This window comes from Anguilla anguilla, chromosome 14 (assembly GCF_013347855.1).
Source record: "Anguilla anguilla isolate fAngAng1 chromosome 14, fAngAng1.pri, whole genome shotgun sequence".
NCBI classification, from domain to species: domain Eukaryota; kingdom Metazoa; phylum Chordata; class Actinopteri; order Anguilliformes; family Anguillidae; genus Anguilla; species Anguilla anguilla.
Genome location: NC_049214.1, coordinates 15,969,206 through 15,986,056, shown reverse-complemented (window position 1 = coordinate 15,986,056; position 16,851 = coordinate 15,969,206). Strand labels below are relative to the sequence as shown.

Here is a 16,851-nt window from a genome sequence, read left to right as displayed (position 1 = left end):
TAAACATCAGGAAGATTGCGAGAAACAAATGGAAAATGACTATTCGACAAAATAATATTCAAGCAGCTGCTTCTTGCCAGCGATACAAGGGAAACACAACTAAGCCAGAAACACACATTGGGCATAAGTGGATGATGACTGGCTAGCTTGAGCTTTGGTGACAACACAAGGATTTATTTTATTTTTTCAGAGGGCAATCTAGAGCCCCACGGCCAACAACCAAAGCATGATATGCTGAAATGAATCACTAGGTAACCGGTTGCTGTAATGGGGCAATTTTTTTATGTCACTTGGTTTTATTCTATTCTGCACTTCAGGATAAATTAGCAAGAAAGCAGAAAACTTTGTTTAGCATGTATTACTTATCACAGCTGCCTCTTGAACTGGTGATGAATGCTTCAGTTACCCAAATTCAGAACTCATGTAATATGTCAGTCCAGACTAAAATGATTCAGGAATAGTGTAGTGTGTCAGGTAAACTTGTTGAGCTCTTATTGTCAAAAAAAAAAAAGAAAAAAACATTACTACATGTTCCAGGTATCACACCCACACAGTCTGCAGTATAAAATAATCTATATGCTCCAGGTGTCACACCCACATAGACAGTTTAAAATAGTCTACGAGGAAGAGGTAGACTTCTTTTCTGTGAATTTGTATTTTTGATTGAAAAAACAAAACAAAACACATTTTCTTGTATGACACTTCATATTTGGGTGGATTAAAAAGTGTAGCACTTGGATGAAAATGCAATGGATATGTGTTTGTGAAGCACTTACTACTAGTGAGATGGGACCATGGAAGGTGCCAATGAAACACACTAAAAAGTAACATTCTGGATCCCCAATCCACACACACACGCACCCGCACGCACGTACACAGACACACGCACACGCACACACACATGCACACGCACACAATGTGAACTTTTTGTTATGTCAGAGACGACTGATCATTGGCACTATAGTTAGTTTTATTCATGTAACTTTTCTGGCTGGTGAAAACACCATGCATGCTTTATCCATTATAGTTTACATACAGTGCAGTCTGTAAGTACTTGGAAATTGACATATTTTTTGTTGTTTTGGCTCTGCACTCCAGCACATTTATATGAGTGTGTTTGTGTGTGCGTGCTGTCTTATTATCCAATAAAATCTGAAAAACAATTCATTCAGTCTTAAAATGGAGGGGGTCCGAGGCCATCTTGTTAGGGCTGAAAATAGCAGCTCACTTTCTATGTGTTTAACACAGGCATGTGGGATAGGATATGCTGAAAAATGTGGCTCATTAAGCAGTTTGAGCAGGATGGAGCATGTTTGTTCTGTAAAAACGGTTTTATCAGTTCGAAACACACACAGGAATTCCGGTTTGGGATTGTCCGTCCAATTCCTGACTTCCACAGGAAGGCCAGCATAAAAAGCAACTGAAAAACGCCCAAAGGCATTACATTTCTCTCCAGCCGGTTCAACGGGGAACATCGAGAACTTAACCGTGGGTTGTATCCTAATAAAAACTTTGGGATGAGTTTAAAAGAAACTATGGAAGAGTTTGGTAGACCGCCTGTCAAGTGGTTGGGTTTGGTGTCTATGGCTGCAGCTCTTCTCAAGACTAGAGGAGCCTCGTGCTACTTCAGAATCTGGGGGTAGGCACACCTTTCTTGGTAATAATGCAATGCACTTGTGTTTTATATATGTGATACGAGCAGGTTTTGCCCTATGGTATTTATTTATTTATTTAGCAAAATTCTAATCCTTTAGTCCTAGTCTAGCCTATAAGGACATGTGTTGAGGTAAAGTTTCACGAATTAATTTGATAAATAATGCGTTGAACCATTTTAAACATAAGCGTAACTTACTTTATTTTTATTCAATTATTGTAATGTGTGAATCTAAACGGGTGCAGTTCTTGAGAGTAGGTACAGTGCTTCAATTGTGCCGGGTAAAAAAGACAACCAGCTTTCACTAGCTAATACCACAGTGCCGCAAGACTTGAGATATTACGCGCTCACGCCATTTCTGTTCATTTAATCAACATGGCCATCAAAACATCACAACCTTTCCACAAGCAGCTTCTCAAGTTCTTTAAGGGTGAAATGTAGTCTGTGAAGTACAATGTAAATGTTACCACTACAATTACTATTATTAATATTTTTGAATTTTGGAAGTGTATTATAAATTGGCCATTGATCTGGTCCAACCTATAATTATGCCCAGGGTGCGCTATAGCGTAGCCTACTGTCTACGATTTAATGAAGCGGGCTTTGGATGCAGGAAAAGTCAATAACATTCACTCTGCCATGTGCTCTTATTATCAGGCAAATAGCATATTATATCCATAATGAACATTTTTCAGGTATCTCCCCAATTCACAGTTGCAAATGTTTGGCATCACAAATCCAGGGAAAATTCGGTTTTTATTACGTCACGCTGAGTGTTTCCTTGACCTGTAGCTGCGGTCGTGAGGCTTCCAGCTGGCTTGATGAGAGGAGGGCTGGAGTGCCCCCCTGCGCGGACTGACAGTTAATGTTAAAGCCGACAGAGAACAAACCTGTAACTTCGAAACAGCACTAAACGGGAATACAATATCCAAAAGGGATAGTTAATACCAACGCTCCTTCGATTCAAGAGGAACAAATATTACGTTCGGATCTACTTTTTTGCTGGATAGTTTCATTAATAAACACTAACCATTTTTCTGGGAATTGTGAATTTGGAAAGTATCGTGGGAGTGTTTCAGCTTCATAGGGAACGTTTGTGAAATCAGAAAGATTCTGTCAAACCTAGAACGCTACTGGCAAGTAAGTTTATGAAATGTTTACATCGTTACTGTAGTTTGTCGAAATTAAAGACTAGCTCATAGGCAGTATCACGCATGCGACTGTACACGCATCCGCGGAATTAATTGTTCCTGTCATAATGAAAAAACGTTTTTTTTTTCATGAAGGCGGATATAATATGGTAGCTGTACTGCCATGGCTACATATTGCGATGTTATGCGATGAATAGTTTTGCTTTATACACTTTGTTTAAAAAAAAGCTTGCGCTTCATTCATTCATCTTTTCTCGAACAGGTTACGGCACGGTAAAAGAACTTAGGTAAACTCAGGCAAAAAGTGGATGTGTAAAGTAATTATATATTTATTGTGAAACAGCGCTCCCTGTTGACCACGATTATTCATTTGAAGGACAACTTACTTTGCGACTAAGTTATAGCACTCGAACTTAAATAAATATTCCTACAATGCCTGTTGTGTAATGAAATGCTTGAGAATATTTTATGGTGAATTACAGTTTTCTGAAATGTTGCACTTAGATATGCTAAGTGGCATTACAACACTGACCAAATTGAAAACGTTTTTTCCTGCTTTTCTATTTTCCTGCAGTGCGTCTTAGTGATATTGTGATAGTAAATGAAGTTTCTCACTTATATTCGGGTTGTAACAATCATCACCCGACAATATTAGACGTTACAACGTCGCATATATTGTCCCGCATTAATAACTAGTAAATAGATCTGTTGTTTATTCATCTCTTTTTGGTGAGAAAATGATCCCGCAGAGTGAGAACTTTTTGTTTAGAGTTTTAGTTTTAGTTTAGAGAGACTATACTAACAGCTAACGTATTTTCTCAAGTATTGGCTAATTTTATTTTGTCTTAGATTTATTCAATTCCTGTTTGAAATCTTACTGTACCACTTTTAGTTGAGAGAGAGATTTTCCCTGCTCTGCTAGATATGCTATTGGCTGCTTCCCCGTCTCCAAGAACCCATTCATAAATATGTTAGAGGTGTGCACTGGAGATTCACTCCCACACTCATCACAATGAGGGAAGTGCAGGCTTTCACAAAAGCGCTCCCTTGGCTGATTCAGTCCCTTTTCTCCCACCTTCATGCTGAACATTGGCGAAAGTGGACGGGCAATTACCTCTGCCTTGTCAAAACATCAGCGACTTTTGTTTGCTCCTTGTCAGAGGGAGAGTGTCCCTACTGAGCAAAGACATCAGTCCAGCTTCAGTGGCAAGTATAATGGAACTTGGGCCTGCAGCCACCGGGTGATCAAGTGAAAATCCTCTGTGTAGCACAGAGCTCTGTTCTGCAGACTATCCTGATGACTTTCCACGGATTTTGCTCTGTATAATTGCCTGTCAGCCTGTATATCTTTGTCTGAGCTGGACATGCAGCTTCTCTTGTGAGTCACTCTGCTGGGTCTCTGTTAGCTTTCTATGGGAGGTCTTTATTTTCTTTTTGTTGGACGGTCTCATTTAAGTGAAGGGAGAGACACTCAGACAAATTCCGAAAACAATACCTGCTAATTGAGTGCTTGCAGGAGTATAGGAGTAATTGTAGAGGGCAGCCAAAATTGATTCGTTATTCAGAGCTAAATTCAATTGAGAGCCCACCTGCTCTGCATTGTCAGTCAGTCTTGGATCAGAACAGGGTCATCAACTTTTCTGTTGAAATAAGGATGTGGGGGGGGGGGGGGGGGGGGGGGGGCAAGAGAAAATTTGCTATAAAATGGACTTTTTGTCTTTAACTATGTCTGAGATGTGTTTTTCAACCATTTTCATTTCCACCCGTGTCCTCTGTGCCTTCAGGAGTATGACTCAATAAGTACAGAGGAAAACTTGATGTGACAATGATAATCTCCACAGCCAGGTGTAATTAAATAAAAGTAGAGTTAAAATGCTGTCCTCATTAAAGACTTGCAGACAGGTCTTTAATGAGGATAGCTATTAATTTCAGCACATGCTCCTGACAGTGAACTCCCCTTAATGATGAGTTAATGACATTTGTAAGTCTGTGCTCTCTTTTGCCATTGTTGTGTCGATGTTGAAAGCAGACAGAAAGTAGCTGCATGCACACTGACCCATTCTGTCTGCAGGAGGCCTTTTCCTCCTCATTCTTCACCTCCCAGTGGAGGAGGAGGAGGGGAGGGTGGGGGGGTTTAAGCAATGGCGCGAGTCGATCCATCCGCACTTCTCTCCGCCAAGGCTGCCCCCAGCCAAGCCGCGAGGCCGGCGCAGGGTCGCTGCCGTGACAGTTTCTGAATGAACGTAGACCGAGTCTTTGGGCTGCCTCTGGGCAGAGAGCCAGAGCAAATCAGAGAAACATGCCGTTTGTCAGCCAGTGCTCGGCTTCACCTTCTGGCTAAGGGAAGAGGCCATGCCATTTTTACACACTCCAAAGCTCTCTTTGAGGACACTGTGAAGGTTATTAGTTTTAACCTTTACACTGTAGTGTAGCGAAGACACTGTACATCATTTCAGTAATACAAGCTTCCCTTGATTCTGATTTTTTCAGTCAAATAAATAGCCTATTGACTTGGCGAGACAAGCCTCAGGTCAGCCGCTTGTCAGCCAGGCACCTCACATGTACTCCAGGGCAGCTCATAGGTTCTGGAGCGCTTTCATTTAAAAGAAATCTCCACTTCATACACCCTGTACAGATCAGGCACATTAAAGGGCAAGCATTTAATACCAACAGCAACAGTAACTTTAATTTTGGGTACTTCCTTTGATCTAAAAAGCTCACGAAAGAGAAGAAAAAGAACAGTTACAAAGTATTGTTTAATAGTAAGCCCACTGGCAAGGAGGTATAATGTGACTTCAGTGATGTGCCTTCATCGTGAAAGCAGAAATGAGGAACTGAGGAAACAGTCACCCCCTCCGTGACCCAATATTCCTTGTAAAATTCTGTGATATTCCATGAAAAAATGTGTTGTTGAAAGACTGGAAAGGAAAGCTGCTGAATAAAAATCAAATGATTTTGTTGTGAGTGGTGAAATGATTTTCTGACAGGACAAAGAAACCGCGTTGGAACAGCAGCAGAATCCCCCAGTGTAACTCCATAGGGGAACTCAGGCAACACTCTTGGGGGGCTTTTCATTTCTCGCTCTCCAGAGACAGTTTGATAGGGGAAGATCAGTGTAGTCTCAAGCTGGCCCAATCCCACCATTACGTCCCGCACGGAGACAGAGCGGGGTCGAGAGGCCAAACGGAATTGCCTGTAATCTCTGGGGGCCTCTTTCCTAAACCTTGAGTAAACCACCCATTAGCTCCGCCATGGTGCCACTTCCTGTGGCCCAGACCCGCACGGGGCTCAGTGACTTATTAACGGCCCCCTAATGGCTGACCCTTATCCCTGAGTGGCTGGGCTTATGTCAGTGTCTGGGTGATTCTGGCTCTCAGTCACCATAGCAATTTAATGTACGCCCAACTGGCGAGGTCAAGGCCCTCCCATGCAGACCGCACCATCAGCTTCTAAAAGCCAAGTGTGTGTGTCTGCAATCAAGGGTGATAAACTTCCTGAAAGCAATGGTAAATGGACCACTGCTACTCCATGGAATCCGTCTTTATTGAGTCCTTTATTGGAGTTTTACTGTTTCGGGTGCTTACCAGGCACTCTTGCTCAAACACCTTTGCAGTCATTCATCAGCTAGGAGTTTTTACAAATAAACAAACAGATTGATTAATGTAAGCTATTCAAGATGTGTGGATGGCGTAAGCATTTTAAGCGTTATCGTTTACTTAGTGTTGAGCAAATCAAAAAATTGAAATTGCGAAAATGTTGAATTTCTCATTTCCGGTTGTATAATCAACATCAGAGTAAGAATGATAATCAGTTCCACATTTTAATAAGATGAAAGAATGTTTCCCTTGCTTTCCCCTAGTCTGGCTTGCCTTTCTTATCTGCTGGAGAGACTGGCTGGTTTCTCTCTCCTGTCTCAGTGCAGTAATGTATTCACTCTTAATTTGTGCTGGATGACATGCAGGAAAGTTTTTCTTTTGGTTTTCACACTGTTGGGGAACTTATTTTAAGTTAAGAAAGCTTGTTAAATTGGCTAACTTTATCTTTTATACTCTCATAGGTAATTACACCAGTGATTCTTCTGTAATGCTCATTGGATTTTGGTTCAGCTGGGTACATTTTGGAGGGTTGAATATAATATTGGCACCTTTAATATTCATATCCTGTTTGCCAGTCTCTAATACCTACTCTTCTTGGAAAATGTTGGTGTAAATCTGCTGGGGGGGTTCTTTGACTTCATTTTGACATGATACAGCTGTGTCCCAGGGGAACATGTTTGCCCTAAAAGGCTAGGCCTTGCAGACTAGGGAGGATTTGTCACCTGCAGTGCCTCTTCACTACAACACCTGTTCATTTCCATCAGCATTAGCAGAACACATGGAGCTCCTCTCAGTTGGTAATTAGCTCACTTGAAAGGAAGTCAGCATAGTGGCAGCATCAGTGTAGGGGATATGTGGAGATATCAGTATAGAATATCATATGGGTATGGTGGGGGAATCTGAGGTGATTTGTTGAATTCACCTCAGACCTAGCAATTGTATAAGAGTGGACTATCAAAATAATGCACATTGCACATTGTTTCCTTAATCAGTTAATCCTTTTTTTCTCCCATTAAGACCAGTTTTGAATAACCAATACTATTTATGTAAATAACATGTGGCAAGTAGTTAATTCAGGGCAATTATGCAAGATTTTGCGAGTGAGGGGCAATGTTTCCACCTCCAGTTGTTGCCCTTTTAAAACCCGTGGTGCCCAAATGTGTCGTTTGATTTCAGGTAGCTGGAGTCTTCTGGAAGCCTCTGCAAGGCACAGACAGGCCAGGGTGCGCGGACCTCAGCCTCCTTCAGACGCCCCCCCCCCCCCCCCCCCGCTCACCCGCAGCACCTCCCGACTGAGGGGGTGAAGCAGAGATGTCCGTAGCGCTCCTCCTTCTGTCGTCCTCCCTGCTGCTCCTGCATGTGACGTGCACACCGCAGCATTTCAGCCACTCTGGGTACCCGCCGTCCTCCCGCACACTGTCTGTCCACTTCTGCTGCATAGCACAGTTCCTAGCTGCTCTTATTTATGAGAGGCTCAAGTCTCTCATAAGCAAGTCTTTGTTAAGGTTGGTAACAGGTCAGAAAGCTAAAAGCTTGCATGAGTGATGGTGTCAGAGGACCAGTTCAGGGCTGAGGTCTCTGCCCTGATACATCTTGAAGTGATCGAGGGGGGCAGCTGACATGAATTGACCTTGCATGTCGCCAGACACTCAGGTCTCACGGCCCTCACCTGGAACATAATTGGCCCTCCGGTTTATTTGTGTCCAGCGTCACTTATCTCTCTCCTTTTGGACCATGTGTTTCAAATAAATTAGATGGCTTCAGCTAGTCAGGGAAAATGCTTGAAAGGTAATGGGGATTAAGTTGCTATAATTTTCTGTTGTAAATCATGAAGGTTCCTGTCAGTTTTAATTCTAATTTTCACTCCTGAGAAGTTAATTTAATCCCTTCACATTTTTCTTTGACAGTGAAGCATATGCACTTCAGAGAAGAGCCTTCTGCACAAACCATGCAAATGAATATTTTGTTGTTATATATTTTGTTTGCCCCTGAGCAAAGTAATTTAGGGTTGTTCCGGATTTATGTGATCTACTCAACAAAAAATAAAAACATGAGCCTACCAGGTAATCATAGATTTCATGCATTCCTTATTCTCACCAGCGGTACCTGGTTGTGACATAGCCCTTAGCTGTGGTGTAGTAATTGGCTTAGGTGCTCGGATTTGATGTAATCTTGCTGTAGGATGACTGGGTGGTGAAAGGTGTCTGCTGAAGCGTATGTTTGTGATGGCTCTTTATGCAGGCGGCGGGCCTGTGCCAGACATGTCCCCCATCTCAACACTGTCCTCCACACGGAGTCATTCATCCAGCCCGTCCATAAGCCCTACATAACCCTCTGCCAGGGGCATCGGCTCTGCAGCACCTACAAGTAAGATCCTTAGCTCTGTGTACTGCTAGTACTACTACTAGTAATAATAATAATAATAATAATAATAATAATATTGAGGAGGAGAATTAGGTTATTTCCCCTCGGGATCTGTTTCTCAGAAACAAGCTGGGTCATAACGGCAGAAGATTTTTTGTTTAATCTGAATATTGGGCTTGACTCTGGGAAATCATTTGGCAGCAGGCCTTGTTTGTCCAGGCAATGCTACCCTCTTTGTGGTCCTCTTGCTTCTCGTATATGCTGTGCGTCATGATGCAGGAAAACTGTCCTGTAATTCAGCTGCAGTCTTCAGCACTTGCTGTGTTTGCTGGAATTCCCTGGACTGGCTGGGATAGTTTCTGGGAAGTCTTTTGGTGATGTCTTTTGGGCTGCCAGGAAAAATTTCAATTACCTGGTTCGAGCCATCAATGGAACCTCAAAAAAGGCTTGTTGCTTTTTGTGTAATGTTCTGCGTAACTTGCTTTTCTTATACCCTTGTTGAGAAACAGTGTGCCGTGGGGAATTCAGTTTAGTCTCACCAACCGCAGATCTACAGACTGCCTTTCATACTCTGATCTGTAGCTACACAACAACTTAGAGAGATAGGCCATTGTGCTGAGTGTAGTGATACACTGTACCGCTGTCTGTGTTTACAGGACTGTGTACAGAGTATCCTACCGGCAGGTGAATCGAGTGCCAGCGTCACACTTCTATCCAGAATGCTGTCCAGGATGGAGACGAGTCCACTCTCACAACTGTAACCAAGGTAACCGCTTCAAGTGCTCATCACACGCATCTGCAAAAGAGCTTACAGGCACATGCAAAGGGTTCTAGAATTACTGCTTGTGTGCACGCTCAAGTCTGTGGTCTTCTGAGGGTTAGGATCAAACCAAAATGACAGGAATGAAACATAAAACATGTACCGTGTGGTGTCATAGCCAGTTGGTCTGAATACAGTTACATCTTTGCTCTGGCAAACAGATATTGACAGTGTTCAGGTATGTATGCCTATTACTGAACTCTCAGCGTTCCTCTCTCCCACAGCCATGTGTGCCCAAGTTTGTGTGAACGGGGGCACGTGCATAAGGCCCAATCACTGTGCCTGTCCACTGGGCTGGACAGGACAGCACTGTCAGACAGGTAAGCATTCCCACAATGAGACACAAACCATTATTTCCTCTAAATCACTTTAGCAAATGCTAATGCTAATTGTAAGCATCTCACCGGCATACATCTTTTCGTACAGTTGATGTCTTTTAGGTAAAGCGCAGATTTTTCTACAGTATTGTCTGGTACTAGTGTCCAGGATATTGGGCTACATGAATAGACCTCACATATGACTGTACCAAATGATCAGCCTGTTCTGCTTACTCTATGTTTCTTGACAAACATAAACCAAACACAGGTGTGCACATGTGCAAGATCTCTGTGTGTACCTCAGTATATCTTTTACAGATTTTCTTTGTTTTGGACAGTATAAGGACTCCAAACACTGGCCTAAACAGGCAGCAGATGTAATAAATTGCTCTTAAAAATGTAACATACTGTTCCTCGATTGTGCATTCACGGTGCTGTTGTCATGGTGTCTGCAGTGTCTGTTGAGATGCGTTTCCACGGCAACGCTCACTCTGTCCCTCCACGCTCTCTCAGACATGGATGAGTGCAGTGCCCTGAACCCCTGCTCCCAGTACTGCGTCAACACGGCGGGCAGCTATCGGTGCGGGTGCAGGGACGGGTACCGCCTGGCAGGGGACGGGCGCTCCTGCCAGCCTCTCCCACCGCCTCCCACCCTGCCTGCTCCGCCCAGGCCAACCAGTCTCCCGCCACCCACCAGTCACGCAGGTAGGCCATTCCTAACCCCCCTCACGTCACGGTAATTAATAACAGAGCTCGTCAGATCAGAAGCAACCCTGTTGAGTGTTTTCTGTTACCAGCAGCGGTTCTCGCCTCCTTGCAAGCCCTTAAACTGCATGCGCAAACCACAAATATTAGGGGGTACTGAAAAATTGCCTCTTTAAGTCCCAATTATCTTAGGATGGGAGGGGAAAGCAAACTGTGAGGCTATTCTAAGCCTGTGTGCCTGTGCCAGTGAATACTGCTGTGTGTGAATATCGGGGCCAGCCGGGCTTCCGTTCCCAGACTCTCCCTCCCTCCCTCTCCACCATTCCATTTCGAGGCAGCAGATTCTCCTGGGCTCCCCTGGTTTTCCCTGCTCGCATTATTCCCAGTGGTCCACAGGGGGAATCAGATATGAGCAGAGCCTGAGGGCAGTTCATCTGATCAGCTGTTAATTACCAAATCAATGCATTTTGAAATTAGTAACACGATCAAAGGCAGCAAGAAGCTTCAGCAGCTGTTCAGGAGACCCTGGGGTCCTGGGGTAGCGAGCAGACTACAGATGCTCCTCAGTAGAGCTGGATCCTCAGTCCTGCAATGATTCTTTTAGATTAGGATAGAGGGAGTTGACCCCTCTGTCAGCACTGTCCAAAGACGCACTTAATTGAAACGACATGCACCTGTCTGTTTGCCAAATCTAAGGGTGCGGGTCATCTTTTTATACCTCCTCATCTACTTTTCCTAGGCAGAACTACACTTGGTTGTTTTAATATCAGTATATTCTCAAAATAATGTCAGTAGGGTTTTGTGAGCATGTGTGTGTGCGCATGTGTGCATGTGTGTGTGTGTGTGCATGTGCACGTGTGCACGTGTTTGTGTGTGTGTGTTTTAATGACAGTGCCCCCTACTGGAAAGAAGACCACCAGCTTCACGGTCCATTATTACTTTTGGTACGCGCTATGCCACTCTCAACTCGTACCGTGAGTAATAATGCACTGTGGCTGGTAATGCCACCGAAGGGATCATTCCTGGTCAGGTACTACATAAATTAGCCAGTCCGTGGATTATGACCCTTGAATATACCGATATTACACTTGTCTGGTATTGTGATCAGTTCTCCTTTGAGTGTTAGTAGTATGTGTGCTCGTAACAGCATGTGTCAGCTGGCGATCTGTCTATCAATGCTTGTTGCACTTTAATTAATTAGGGAATCAGAATGAAATCACTGTTGTTGTTTCACTTGTCAGTCACCTTAATCCAAAGCAATGTAAAAAAAAATGTGAATTTTTAACCTTATATGTAGTCTCTGACCCATGCTTTTAACTAATGTTTCCATTTTTAAAAGAATAGGTCAGAAAAACGTTCTTTCCTTTGGGGAAATGCAGTCTGTAGGATTTGAACCCACGACCCTATGCTGATATGTCTGGCATGCAGCAGCTTAACTATTTCAATCTGCTGGTTGCCATCGGTATGACCAGAATAGGATGGTTTATTGTATGCTAGCAACACAGGGAAAATAATCCTGTTGTTTGGAGTGTTGGACAGAACACAAGGAAATTCCTGCTTGAGTGCAGGCATGACTTCTCTCAAAACTGCCACTCTGGAGCTGATCTGACCCCCAAGGAGGTTCTCTCTTTCCCACACATGACAAACCTCTTTAGTCATGCACACAGCTTTTTTCAGCCTGCTCGAGCTGGTTATTTAGGTTTATTTGCTTTATCAGCAGAAAGGAAGAATACGATGAATATGCTAGCCAGTTTGTTTGTGGAGCTGACATTGGATAGTTCTGGGAAGGGGCTGCTGTGAAATGTTAAGCATCATTCAGCGGTGCTGAAGTTGCAGCTGAGTCAGCTGTTCGACTTTTCTTTCACTACAGTTGCGAAGAACATCAATATCATATTGACAAAGCTGTAAGACATTATGCAGTCTGCATGAAAGCATGCATGCACTGTATTTACAGCACATATACATGCAATCTGGTTATTGCAATGTGGGAATGTATTGTTGTTATTATAACATGCTGAATATAACAGAAAATGTACTAAAACTGAAAGCACAAGGCAAGAATAGCTATGTCTGGATGAGATTTATTTTAAGACTGCTTCATTAAATCAGAAGTTGGATGCCTTTTGTTTTCCTTGAAATGTGCGGGACTACACTGCTTTTTAGTCAGGTTTAGGTTAGAGTCCAATGCGGGCAAGGAGAAGCATGATCGCGTGAGCGTAGGCTGTCACATTTCTGGGGGTGCGATAAAGCAGATGAAGCAGGCAGTATCTCTCACTCCTCACTGCCAAACTGAAGCAGGTTGCAGTTGAAGGAATAGTGGTGAGAGAGGGGAGTGTGGACGTCCAAGGGCCTGCTCTAACTCTCTGTGCTTCCATTGGAAGCTCTTGAGTAGATTCTTGTTCCCTTTCCAGCTCCACCAACCCCATCTGCTGGGGGGAGGGGTCAACCCCCCCCCAACCCAACCCAACACCCCGGCCTTCACTCATGTCTCAGTAACAGCCAACATCTGGGAAAGATCTATGCTCAGAGCGTAGATTTACATGACCTGCATTAAGGTCCGCAACATGAGCAAATACTGCCCTGCCGAGCCACAGAGAGCACAGGGGACAGCTAGTGGCGGCTGGGATGAGGCCAGAGGCCCTGCCTCAGCCCTGACTTGGGGCTGCATGTTTACAGAATGCATGATGGACCGTTCTTCTATTTATGACACTGCTCATTTGCTTTCTCTTTCCCATAATTCGGGCTCTTGGTGGCCTATGCCGTGGAATCTATTTGCCCGGGGGTTAGCCCTCGAGCTTCATATTCCCCAGCCCCCTCGACCTGTTAGTTTTGGGACCCAGGCTAGCTATTAATCACATTGCGATGGAACGCTTCAGTGACTATCTCAGGGCACTTCTCAAGTTTGGGCCTTAGTGGCTAACTGGGAGATGCTGCCTGGGAGCCCCGCAGACACTGATGAGGTTGTGTAATGTGTTGTGTTTCGCAAAGGGGGAGGGCCAGGAGCTGCGGAAAACATGACCGAGGAGGTGCAGATCCTGAAGAACAGAGTGGAGCTGTTAGAACAGGTAGGGCCTGGAGCCATTATGTTCCAGTCCTATAACACTTATCACAAAGATATTGTCTCTCATTCATTGATGAAATTTAAATAACCTAAAATAAATTACACACTGTGTCACACGCCAAGTGTGACACCCCAGGGAGGGAGATGCGGCAGAACCGGGCAACACCGTTGTCTGTCGTATGGAGAGAGAGAGAGAGCGCACCCACACAAACATGAAATAAAATAAACAGACACCTTCACCCTTCCCCTTCACGGGTTCCGGGCAAAAACAATAAACTAAAACAACAAGCTAAAATAACAAAGACAAAAGAAAGTAAAACAGAGCAGCAACTTTTCAGCTCCCTGCTCTGTAGCTGAACCGCCTTCCCGGTCAGGTCCAGCTCCTCCAGCATCCCAGCTGAGGATTCCTTTCTTTTTTAGTGCTCAAAATAAAATGAATCGAAAATCATGCGCTCTCGGTGTTAGCTCCTAGTCTCAGCCCCAAACTGTGGAGAGCAGCACACCTTTAAGCACCTGGGCTGATTAGCTAATGCAACCCAGGTGTGTGTGCTCTCTCCACCAGCCGGCGCAGCCGAGACCAATCTGCCTCTCCGGCAGACTGAATGGTACAAAAATAAATTAAACACTGCTTATGAAAGCCAAGCATTTTTTAAAATGTCATTTTATGGGTGCAAATTTAAACTAAAGGACCTCAAGGCAATAATTTGTTTTTAAAATCATGGTGGTTTAATGTGAGTAAAATATGGGTACAGAAATGCTTTATGAATAAAATCCTGCCTTACGTAAAGTGTGTTGCTGGTAAATGTACAGGTACCATGGCTGTGGACTTGTAGAGTATCTTTTCTGTGATGTTTATTTTCAGCATTAATTATCTCGGCATGGTTACTTACTGATAGAGCTTCTTTTCAATGACTTCTCCAATCTAGCTTCCACGCAGCTAGGCTTAGGCCTGGCAATTGCTCATAGAGAGGCATGACACTTAACAGACATGCTTTTGTCACACTCTGTTACGTATATGCAGACACTGTTATAGATGCAGCTACTCTGATGTGTAGCTAACGGTTGTCCATAGCCTGACAGACCGATAGACGTCTGCTACACAGAAGCAGAAAACCTGTCTCATTGCAAATACTAGAGGTCAGTGTTTTTTAAATATTGGCTATTCATTGGGCACACTCCATTTTCTCAGTAGCACATAGAGTTTTAGGGCCTGACCTATGACGCCATCCCATGGGTTTGGGATGTGGGGAGCACTTGCCTCACACTGCACTTTGTCTCTCCTGACAGAAGTTACAGCTGGCCTTGGCTCCTGTCAGCAGTCTCTTCCCTCTGTCTCTGGATGAGGGTGTGGCTGAGAGGACCACTTTCCTCACCCATTCCATCCAGCAGCTGGATCGCATCGATTCGCTCAGCGAACAAATCGGCTTCCTCGAGGAGCGTCTCGGGACCTGTGAGTGTCTGTCTATGTGCTTTGTTTCCTCTCAGCAAGCATTCATCAGTCCATAGTCTGCATCAGTTTATAAATCCAAATCTTTTCTATAAGTGTACATCATAGGCACACTACATGGACCCTACATGCCCTGTAGAGTTCCGGTGGTTTTCCAAGATCTCTCCATTCTGCACTGTCTGTCTTCAACATGTAAGAGGGTTAACCAGACTTTGTCTAGTGCAGTGATGAACGAGTGTCTTGCTCCAGCTTCCAAAAGTTTCCAAAAAGTTAAAAGCCTTTGAACAAATGCCAAAGTAGCTCTTGGATAACAGCAAAATGGTATCTCGATACATAAAGGATTTTAAAAACTGAATAATGCGTAACAGTGTTACAAATACTTCTGTGTGCGTGTATTAGTCTGGCTGATCCCCAATAAGCAGGAAATGGAAGGAGGTGTTGACACATCTGGCATGATTAAAATATCTGATACTGCTGCCATACATTATGCCTCCATGTTTCTCCATCTGTCCCTTGATCTCCATGGAGAGTGTGATGCTGTCCAGGCTCTGAAAGAGAGAGAATAAGGCAGGTCTTATCTAAGGGTTTGCAGAATGTATCACCGCCATTCTAAATGTAATGATCAAGTCCATTTCCATTATAGGTGCAAGTTCGTGCATGGTGATAAATAAATGGTGGCGTGATACAAAACTCTATATAAAGAGTGATTTGGCACCATGTGTAATGTCTACACTGGGTCAACACCACTGTATGTTTGCAGAAGCTGTTGCATAGGACTGCAGTGGAGAGTAGTGGCTATTATAAAATAGCAAGGAAGCAAAGATTATGGGTTTGAAGCCCAGATGGGTAATGTTGCTGTACCTTCAGTAAGATACTTTTCTTAAATTGATCCAGAAAAAACTCTATATAAAACAAGGACATTGCATTGTACCTGTTTGTTGAGAAAGTAAGGTACTGTAATAAGTCTGCTATGCTCTTTTTACCCCAGGCTCCTGCAGAGACAATTAGACACAGAAGACGAAGGCTTGGCTTCAGTCTCCGTTCTGGTCTGCTTCTACGTGGATCATCAAATCCAAGATGCCTGGTCCAGCAGTTTTACAACCCCTTGATCCATTACAAGGGACGACATATATTTCAAATGCTACTCATGTTTGTAAGAGAGTGAATACAGAAAGTAATCACGATGCATACATTTTGCTGTTACCCTGAAACTGAAATGGCCAAAAATGGCCTTTTTTCCATTCAACACCTCATATGTTTTTAGTTTTTTTAAGTTAGTGTTGATGATGCTGTAAATGTGACAAGTTTTGTCACACCCACATAATTTGGACAGCGGCACCAGATCTAGTTTTGTCCTGTAGTTTATGTTCCTCAGCACCCCCTGAACAGACAGCTTTAACACTGAACAGCGTGGTGCGGCATTTACTGATTTACTGTAGGTCTGATAAATTCCAAAAAGAAAGCAGGATCAAACTGGAACCTTGTGCTGCTTTCCGTTTTTATTGTCTCCATTTCACCGTCTTTATTCCATTTTTATGCGTCTGGCCCTTAGTCAGAACTAGACCCCTTTCTGAAGGGCAGACTTGGATGTCTGTATTTATGTATTTAAGTTATAAATTCATGTGCTTGTGTAGATGTGATAGATGAATTGTGTCTGTCTTTTTTATAATAAAACAAATTTGCCAGAAAAGAGCAAAAAAATTCCTCTGTGAGTTCCTTTATCAAATTCTACATTA

At 43.5% G+C, this 16,851-nt stretch overlaps 1 protein-coding gene across 1 annotated transcript; it reads left to right on the top strand.

Moving 5' to 3' along the window:
* The first annotated feature begins 1,439 nt into the window (after window positions 1-1,439).
* Window positions 1,440-16,816, top strand: egfl7 (EGF-like-domain, multiple 7). Its single transcript, XM_035391264.1, has 9 exons — window positions 1,440-1,639; window positions 7,578-7,795; window positions 8,643-8,768; window positions 9,422-9,531; window positions 9,810-9,905; window positions 10,416-10,607; window positions 13,596-13,672; window positions 14,956-15,118; window positions 16,104-16,816. Exons 2-9 carry the CDS (start codon window positions 7,713-7,715, stop codon window positions 16,121-16,123), a joined length of 867 nt encoding a protein of 288 aa, XP_035247155.1. The 5' UTR covers window positions 1,440-1,639; window positions 7,578-7,712; the 3' UTR covers window positions 16,124-16,816.
* The last annotated feature ends 35 nt before the right edge of the window (window positions 16,817-16,851 follow it).

What these genes read in the sequence shown, in the direction of transcription:
- egfl7 (XM_035391264.1), top strand. Translation starts at nt 7,713, where the DNA reads ATGTCCGTAGCGCTCCTCCTTCTGTCGTCCTCCCTGCTGCTCCTGCAT. An exon ending in CGGCTCTGCAGCACCTACAA is followed by an intron (nt 8,769 to 9,421) that starts GTAAGATCCTTA and finishes CTGTGTTTACAG; the next exon opens with GACTGTGTACAGAGTATCCT. An exon ending in AGGACAGCACTGTCAGACAG is followed by an intron (nt 9,906 to 10,415) that starts GTAAGCATTCCC and finishes ACGCTCTCTCAG; the next exon opens with ACATGGATGAGTGCAGTGCC.